Raw genomic sequence first — 9,876 nt, 5'->3', positions numbered from 1 at the left:
CATACGACACCCACACAATTGTCGAAAACCAATGTGGATGGCTACAATCAGTGTTCTGAAATTCCATTGCGGATCTAGACTGACACTGATTTTTTTGTCTTGCTCATAAAACACAAGACCCCAAACAGACATTCTTACAAAAACAATTTGCTATGTGATCTGAATTACATTTCTGCAATTCAAATTATTTATAGAAAATTAAGACGTGAATACTCGGTCATTCATTGGCCGAAACTCTACTATCGGTAGCATCCCTCTGTCAATGAATGTCATGGGTGATAAAATTATTATTTAAATACAATAATAATTAATTAAAACTTTTAAAATAAATAAAATAAAAAATAAATAAAATGCTCTTCAACAACTCGGTCATCCATCAACCATTGGCCGAGTGCGTTCATTCGTAAAATGACCTTCATGAAATCGTCCATTCATTGGGCGAATACACTCTAGAAACATGGCATTATGGAAAAAAAAATTCCATAATAGGATAGATTAGAAATAAATTTTTAAATATGGGACAAGACTGTAAAAAAGTCAAAAATATCAAATTGTTTCATTTGCTTTTTCATAAAAAAATACTTGAAAACTATTTAAATATTTTGTTCATGTAAATCTATTTTATATTCATTGTATTGAAAGATCTAGAGTGTTGAATAAATTTTAGTTTTTATGAAGATGGTTCATTTTTAAATGGATTTTGAAACGTTTTAGTCATACACATATTCCAATTTTTTTTATTATTTGTCACATTAGAGCAAAAATTATTCAAAACTATAAATTATTTAATAATATTCATAAAATTCTATTTTTTTTTACAATTTAAATATTATGTTCATGTAACTCTATTTTATATTCATTGTGTTGTAAGATCTCATGTGTTGAATAGATTTTATTTTTATGAAGATCGTTTTTTAAAATAGATTGGAAACGTTTTACTCATACACATATTTCAAATTTTTTATTATTTGTTAGAACAAAAATTATTCAAAACTATAAATTATTTAAGAATATTAATAAAATTCTATTTTTTTTTACAATTTAAATATTTTCTACTCTCCCTTATTTAATTTTATCTTTTACATACTATTAATAAATGACAATTTTCTAAAATAATTAATAGTTCACATTTATAATATAAAATTAATTATATTTTTTCATATTTGTAAAAATAATAAAGTGACTTATCCTATAAGACAAGTGAACGTAATCCAAAAAGAAAAGTAACCATTTATTTTTATTAAATACCAAAACCCTCTTTTTGACTAGAATCAAATAACATTTAAGAAACATAAATTTAATAGCAAAAAACTAAAATTTCCCTTTGACAAAAATGTAAATCAGTGCAGTATTTAAACCAAGTGAGTTAGTGTTAATTTTCCAAAACACATAAAATCACAAATCAGTGTCTCTTGAAAATAGAACACTGTACTTTTTATGACTTTTTGCCAAAGTTTTTTTTGACTCTGTGTGTGTTTCTGAGTACTGTGAGATGAGAGTCTAGTGTGTGGCAGTAAAAAAGCCGATATTTTCTGCATCTGAGGTATTCCTCTTCCTCCTCACATTTCTTTTCTTTTCCAAATCTCTCTCTCTTTCTCTCTCTAGACTATATACTCTACTCTACAACTCTAGCTTACTTTTGATGAGTAAAATGATAAAAAAATATTCTTTTTTTCTTGATGCATTGATTTGAAATTAAGGGTTGTTGGTGTTGGTGGTTGAATTGCTGTCTTTCTTACTTTTTCTCACTTGTTCTATCTTTTCTCCTGCACCTGTGCCGGATTATTCGGTTTTTGTTTCCTTAATTCAGGTTCTTGAAGACACTCATCATCACTGCATAAAGATTTGGACTGGTAAATTATTAAAGTTTTGTTCTTTTTTCTGTTTTTTTGTTGGTGTTTTTTTTCTTCTCTTTCTTGAGGTTTGGAAACTGATAAAAAGTGGGAAAAATTGGAAATTTCGATCTGGGTAGTTTTTCTTTTTTCTAGATTTGATATACTGTAATTGGAAGATTATTTTTTTCTTCAAGTTCTGCAATTTCTGTGTTTTTAACCTTATTTAGTTTGTGTGTGTAAGTTGAACATGTAAAGCTGCCAAAATGAATTATTATCTTATAATTGTTCAAGATTGTAACTATTGAAAATTTTAGGTTTGTGAGAGGGTTTAGGTTGTTCATGAATTCATTGAATGTGAAGATTTTTCTGTGATGTATTGTTTGAAATATTTGCTCTTATTTGTGAGATTTTAATTTTTCAGTTATACCAATGTTGCAGGATCTTGTTCTTTTGCAGGAAAATGGAAGTGGCTACTGCTGATATTCGTCGTTGGGACGAGTTGATTCCGGATACTTTAGGGGTGATTTTCACCAAACTTCCGCTCCGGGAAAGATTGACTGTGATTCCGAGGGTCTGTAAATCGTGGGCTAGTGCTGTTAATGGACCTTACTGTTGGCAAGAGATAGACATTTATGACTGGTGTACTCGCTGCGAGCCTCGCCACATTGAGAGGATGGTTGAGATGCTCATAACTAGAAGCTCTGGATCGATCCGGAAACTCTGTGCTTCTGGTCTCCAGACTGAGAGAATTTTCACTTTCATTGCTGAAAAGTAAGGATATATGCTTGCTTTACTTTGTTTGGTTTCATTCGAGATACAATTGAGAGTTTTAGAATTGATGAGTTTTGTTTGATTGAAAAACTTGCCGATATAGATCAATTTACTTCAAACTCACTTGCAATTAAATTGATCGGTAGTTACGAATGTGCCTTCAATTTTGTGTTTTCTTCTGTTTTTGAGCTTTAATTTGTGTATGATATACTAATGTATAAATGCTGGTATTGTTTCTTTAAACACCGATGTAGTGCTATCTTCCATTGATTACATTACGATGTTTTCGGTATCGAAATGGAACTTCTGTTTAACTAAATTTGATATTGATTAACTGGATTTTTGACAAAATTCTCCGGATTTTACTTATGTTTTTTGTTTCTTTTGCAAGTGCTGGATCTCTAAAAAACTTGCGTCTGCCGAGATGCGATGTGAATGATTTTGCAGTGGAACAGATGACCAGAAAGCTTTCAATGATTTGCATCTTAGATTTGAGCTACTGCATCAGAATCGGTAGCAACGCTATAGAGACAATCGGCAAGAACTGCAAACGCTTAGAAGTTTTCTGTCGTAATATGCATCCCTTAGACACTTCAGGAAAGCCCTTAGAAGACGCTGAAGCATTTGCAGTTGCCTCGACTATGCCAAAGCTGAAAAGTCTCGAAATGACTTACAATCTGATCACCAACGAAGGTGTTTACCAAATCCTCTCGCTCTGTCCTAACCTCGAGCATTTGGATTTGCGGGGTTGTTGGGGTGTGAAACTCGACGACATGTACGTGAAGCAGAGTTTTCCGAAACTTAACGTTTTAGGGCCTCAAGTTTCGGGCTATTACGAGAGGGAGGAATGCTCGGATATCTCTGATTCTTCCGACTCGGAGTATGATGATAGTGATATGGACGAGTATGATTTCTATGATGACGAGAGCGATGACGGAATGTGGTATCATGATGGAAGGATCGACGAGCTCGAGTTTAGGGTTTATGAAGGAGGGATTGAAGATGCTGCAATGTATTGGCCTCCATCTCCATGAGGCATGAGAAGATGATGTGTTGGTGTTTCCTTGTGAATTGTATGGTTTTATGTTTTATGTAATTTATGCTTCTTTGCTTTGGAGTTTGTTTATGCTAATTGCATAAAATGTATCAAAGAAAATGAAGCACTTGGGCTTCTTTGTAAGAACTTAAGATATATGTTGAAGTTTCTCTTAGGTTCTCTTATTGGTGAAATAAAGTTTTCTTATCAAAATAAATTAATATTCTCTTTCATTTTTCAGAATTTCACCTTTTAAGGTGAATAAGTGAGACGTCCCGTGTTTATACTCTTGTCTCTGCAATCAGATGTTTCTGCAAAACTATCATATTGTCTCTGCAATCAGATGTTTCTGCATTTTTGAGGTAGAGTTTAAAGCGTGTTAAGCACTCTTGGCTGGTCAAGAACATTAAATTTATGTGAGATTGTTGAACAGAGTAAAGAGAGCTCAATTACATTTAATTACTTAAATAAGTCATTTATTTTAATTTTTTTACAAAATTAGAGAGTGTTAATTTGATTTTGTCAGCTTCTTGAGTATTTAATAAACACCAGCTATAATCCATCCAACTTAGTACCTGTAATAAATTGATCAAGTGAATTTCCTTAATAACTTTACTTTACGTAAATTTAGGGTAACTATTATGTCTATATATGTACTTTTTGTTGGTTTAGTACATCATAGAGATAATGGACTAACCAAAAAAAAAGTACCATTGTGACGATGTTTATATTGAAGTACTTATTAGTACTTAGGCTTAATGAACATGTACTTATTTAATTGTTGATAGATGTTGTAACATTATTTTCTAGATACTTATCCGATGAACTGAACCGATTAATCCGATCCGGATCAATTTTGACATCAAATATTTCGAGCTCTCTCCCAATCACAGTTAGTGGAGATCGAAAAGTGATTTCGATTATTAAATTCAGCGTCAATCACGGTTAAATCTAATCAAATAACTATTGATTTTATTTTCTCACCACTATGTTAACAAGACAAATGAATGATTTTTGTGTTGTATATTTCAAGGATTTTATTTTTATTTTTTTTATAATTTTACTATAAAAAGACCCCGTTAGTTATACAAAAAAATGTACATTATTATGTACATATATTTTGTTCATAAAGAAATAGATGAATAAAATTTTATTTGATTGAAAAAAGTATTTATGTTACATATTAAATGGTTAGTAAGAGGATATGACGAGAGATGTTTAAAATCGGGATAAGGTTGGTAAAACCATGATGGCACTATGCAGTCATGCAGAAGCTACACTTTAGTTTTAGTCAACAAAAACAAAGTTACATAATGGAGCTTTGAAAAATCACAATATAGGTATTGAAACTTGACAACAGGATAGTTAACCCAAGTCAAACACACATTTATTCAATTATGTTTTGGGTCTTAGTAACGATAGTGTCCCAAGTACATTCTTTAAGAATTTTAAATAAAAAAATATTTTATAGAAAAACTTAATTATTTTAATTTTTGAAACATTAAATATATATATTTTAAGAAAAAATTATTGTTTTTGAAGATTTAAAGAGTGTCATTGAAACACTCATTAATATTTCTTATATACCTTTTGATTATTATTATAATTAACAACTTCTTTTTAAATTCATTGAATAATTGATGTATCTGATATATAATAATGTTCATATATATTATTTATTTAATGATTTTAAAAAGTGCTTTGTTGTTTATAATAGTGAACGAAGGGTGTATGTTTTAAGTTAATGTTAGCATGTGTTCTAAGAGCATATGTTTAGCAATTAAAAATAGAAAGTTTATGTTAGAAAAAATAATAAAAAATTTAATTTTTAATTTTTAATTAAAACAAGACATAATTTCTAATTTTTTATTTTTTATATTTAACTCTTAACTTATACGCTTGAGTAAGGTGTTAACATTGTCCTATATTTTATATATGAGTGTTTGTTACGTTTAATATTTAACATCATGTTCAATATGTCATTCATTACACATTCAAATATGTTATCAAATTTGACACCATATATTAAATAGTGTTTTTTTTACTTTTTAAAATTAAAAAAATATCATCTATAATTTTTTTATAAAACTTATTTTGTAACATAAATATAAAGTTGGAGTCATTCTAGAGATGGGATTTTCTCTGTGGCATCGGTTTATCATGTCCTTCATGATCTTCGTCAGCCTCTGACTCTCTTCACAATTTTTTTTTGGATAGGTTTACCTTTAGAGAGAAAAATTTCAAGAGAAGGGTTATCGTTGATCTGGAGGCTATATCGTGCATCATTTGTGGGAATTAGATTGAATTTAGCTTCCACTTGTTTGTTACCTACTCTTTATCCTCTTATGTCTGATATTAGATTTTTTTGGTGGTTAGGGATTCCAATGGTTCTTCATAGGGACCTTAGGATTCTCTTTTCATTTTTCATATCTTTATCTTTAGGAGTTAAGTCTAAGTTTAGGAGAGTTTTTGCCATGATTTGGCACACATTTATTTGGTATATTTGGTTAACGTGTAAAGAGAAATACTTTTTTGGTAAGACAACAAACATGTAAAAGTTGGAAGAGAATATTATTTCTTTTTTTGCTTGGAGTTATTTTTGTTGTCGGTTATCTGTGAACTCCTTCTCTTTCTCTGTTTGGCTTCAGAATCATATCCAGTGTCTTGACTAATAACGGTTTAAGAGGTATGGCATGCTTCAGAGCGTTTAGTGGTTCTGGTGTAGCTATGGTATGATAGGTCTGTTGATGGTGGGTCTGGTGGCCTGTATTCTAGCCAGATTGTTGTTGGGTGGAGGTTCGTAGAGCGACTATTGTTTTAGGGTTTTGGTTTTGTTTGTTCTTGTTGGATCTTTTTTGGTGTAACTTGTTTTGGATGCTTTCACTTTGCTTTTCTTTGGTTGGCTTTTATTTTTTGACACTTCTTGTGTCGATATGACTTTTGTACTTTTTCGAGATCAAATTTTACCACCGCTTATTATATAAATTATTTTTCCATTAAAAAAAATCAATCTTCACACATCATTAACCAACTTTACTTTACTATTTAAGATTTTTTTTATGCTTGAGAACTCATTAAGTAATTTATGAACGTATTAACCAACGTTATACAGAACATTAATCAAAGTTAATTCATCATGTAAGACTTTTTTTTTATGTCAGGGTACTTAATAACTATATTAACAAACTGATTACACTTAATTAACCAACTTTGTCTTCCCACTTAATTAACCATTTATTTTGCCATGATTTGACACATATTTATTTGGTATATTTGGTTAACGTGTAAAGAGAAACACTTTTTTGGTAAGACAACAAACATGTAAAAGTTGGAAGAGAATATTATTTCTTTTTTTGCTTAGAGTTAGTTTTGTTGTCGATTATCTGTGAACTCCTTCTCTATCTCTGTTTGACTTCAGAATCATATCCAGTGTCTTGACTAATAGCGGTTTAAGAGGTATGGCATGCTTCAGAGCGTTTAGTGGTTCTGGTGTAGCTATGGTATGATAGGTCTGATGATGGTGGGTCTGATGGCCTGTGTTCTAGTCGGATTGTTGTTGGGTGGAGGTTCGTAGAGCGACTATTGTTTTAGGGTTTTGGTTTTGTTTGTTCCTGTTGGATCTTTTTTGGTATAGCTTATTTTGGATGCTTTCGCTTTGCTTTTCTTTGGTTGGCTTTTATTTTTTGGCACTTCTTGTGTCAGTATGACTTTTGTACTTTTTCGAGGTGAAATTTTTACCAATGCTTATTATATAAATTATTTTTCCATTAAAAAAAACTCAATCTTTACACATCATTAACCAACTTTACTTTACTATTTAAGACTTTTTTTATGCTTGAGAACTCATTAACTAATTTATGAACGTATTAACCAACATTATACATAACATTAAGCAAAATTGATTCATCATGTAAGACTTTTTTTTTATGTCAGGGTACTCAATAACCATATTATGAACTATATTAACCAACTTATTACACTTAATTAATCAACTTTGTCTTCCCACTTAATTAACCATTTATTTTGCCATGATTTGGCACACATTTATTTGGTATATTTGATTAACGTGTAAAGAGAAACACTTTTTTGGTAAGACAACAAACATGTAAAAGTTGGAAGAGAATAGTATTTCTTTTTTTTTGCTTGGAGTTAGTTTTGTTGTAGGTTATCTGTGAACTCCTTCTCTATCTCTGTTTGACTTCAGAATCATATCCAGTGTCTTGACTAATAGCGGCTTAAGAGGTTTGGCATGCTTCAGAGCGTTTAATGGTTCTGGTGTAGCTATGGTATGATAGGTTTGTTGGTGGTGGGTCTGATGGCCTGTGTTCTAGCTGGATTGTTGTTGGGTGGAGGTTCGTAGAGCGACTATTGTTTTAGGGTTTTGGTTTTGTTTGTTCTTGTTGGATATTTTTTGGTATAGCTTATTTTGGATGCTTTCGCTTTGTTTTTCTTTGGTTGGCTTTTATTTTTGGCACTTCTTGTGTCAGTATGACTTTTGTACTTTTTCGAGGTCAAAGTTTTACCACCGCTTATTATATAAATTATTTTTCCATTAAAAAAAATCAATCTTCAGACATCATTAACCAACTTTATTTTACTATTTAAGACTTTTTTTATGCTTGAGAACTCATTAACTAATTTATGAACGTATTAACCAACATTATATATAACATTAATCAAAATTGATTCATCATGTAAGACTTTTTTTTTATGTTAGGGTATTGAATAACCATATTATGAACTATATTAACCAACTTATTACACTTAATTAATCAACTTTGTATTCCCACTTAAGACTAACTTTTACTACCAAAAAGCATATATAATATATAATATATATATATATATATATATATATATAGATATATATATATATATATATATATATATAATATATATATATATATATATATATAATATATATATATATATTAACCAAAGTTGTTTTGGAGAGAGAAAAAAGATTTAAAATAGTCAAAATTATGAATGTCTATTGTTTACTGTATTTGTGAATAATAACATACCGTGTAGGTGTAGGAATTGATATCAAAATAGTTTTTTCTTATATAATTTAGACCCGTTTGTTTTAGATTAAATAAAATAGATTTTTTTTAAATCTAGATATTCTTTTTAGAGTTTTTTTTTAAAAAGTAGAAGTTAATTTGTGTTTGTTTTTTTTAAATCAATTTTTTCCTTGTTTGGCAACTTAAACGTAAAAATGGTTTTTTTTAATATAAATTACTAAAAATGACATACAATTCATGATTATGAATAGATGGTTATACATGATAATAAATTTAATAATTATTATATAATTTAAAAAAAAAAATCGGCTATTTTACGATTAAAAATTAATAACACTTTCAAATAACAATATTAAACGTAAAAATGATTTTTTTAAATATAAATTACTAAAAAGGACATACAAATTAGTATTCATGGTTATGAATAGATGATTATACATGATAATGAATTAATTATTATTATATATTAAAAAAAATCTGTTACTTTACTATTAAAAATTAATAACACTTTCAAGTAACAATATTATATATATTATATATATATATATATATATATAATATATATATATATATATATATTATATATATATATATATATATAATATATATATATATATATATATATATATATATATATATATATATATATATATAAACATTTTTATTGGATTAATATAAATATTTAAACGATAATTTACATTTAAACATTTATATATATTTGCGATAAGACCTCTAATGCTAGTTTCTCCATAGAAATATTTTTAAAGCAATATAAAACAAATACATAAAAATAAACTACATCTTTTTAAAGACTCATTCTAGTTTTTTTTTATAGTCATCAAGCATAAAAATAAAACTACATCTTTTTAAGTCTGGTTCTAATTTTTCTAAAGTCATCAAACATAAAAATAAAATTATTGTCGTTGTCGCCCCATGTTTCTTGGCAATTGGTCTCTAATAGTGTTTCTTATTTCTTCAATATATCTAACATCAACTTGAGTTGGAGTTTGTCATTCATCATGAGTAGGTACACCATTTTCATCTCCTTCATGCAAATTTTGCTCATTGTATTGTAAACCATTGATGTTCTCTAAACTTTCAAGAATATCCAAGTCACTTGAGTTTGTTCTTCTTAAAAAGTTATGAAGTGCAAAACAAGCCCAAATAATAGCCATTTGAGTTTGAAGCTTGAAATTAGGCATTTCCTGTA

The 9,876-nt window shown here is 28.8% G+C and overlaps 1 protein-coding gene across 4 annotated transcripts; it reads left to right on the top strand.

Annotated features, from left to right (window-relative positions):
* Positions 1-1,278: 1,278 nt before the first annotated feature.
* On the top strand, positions 1,279-3,859 carry LOC127118751 (F-box protein FBW2). Of its 4 annotated transcripts, XM_051049010.1 has the most exons (4): positions 1,279-1,543; positions 1,811-1,853; positions 2,274-2,606; positions 2,998-3,859. In XM_051049010.1, the coding sequence occupies exons 3-4, from the start codon at positions 2,296-2,298 to the stop codon at positions 3,638-3,640; spliced, it is 954 nt and encodes a 317-aa protein (XP_050904967.1). In that variant the 5' UTR covers positions 1,279-1,543; positions 1,811-1,853; positions 2,274-2,295; the 3' UTR covers positions 3,641-3,859. The 4 variants fall into 4 exon arrangements, with proteins under 4 accessions (XP_050904967.1, XP_050904970.1, XP_050904969.1 ...); XM_051049013.1 differs by lacking the exon at positions 1,811-1,853 and having other exon boundaries at positions 1,352-1,543; positions 2,292-2,606; XM_051049012.1 differs by lacking the exon at positions 1,811-1,853 and having other exon boundaries at positions 1,354-1,543.
* The last annotated feature ends 6,017 nt before the right edge of the window (positions 3,860-9,876 follow it).

The sequence above is a fragment of the Lathyrus oleraceus genome, chromosome 2 (genome assembly GCF_024323335.1).
Source record: "Lathyrus oleraceus cultivar Zhongwan6 chromosome 2, CAAS_Psat_ZW6_1.0, whole genome shotgun sequence".
In the NCBI taxonomy this organism is placed as follows: Eukaryota; Viridiplantae; Streptophyta; class Magnoliopsida; order Fabales; family Fabaceae; genus Lathyrus; species Lathyrus oleraceus.
Note: the sequence above shows the minus strand (reverse complement) of the source record. Positions and strands in the feature narration are given on the sequence as shown.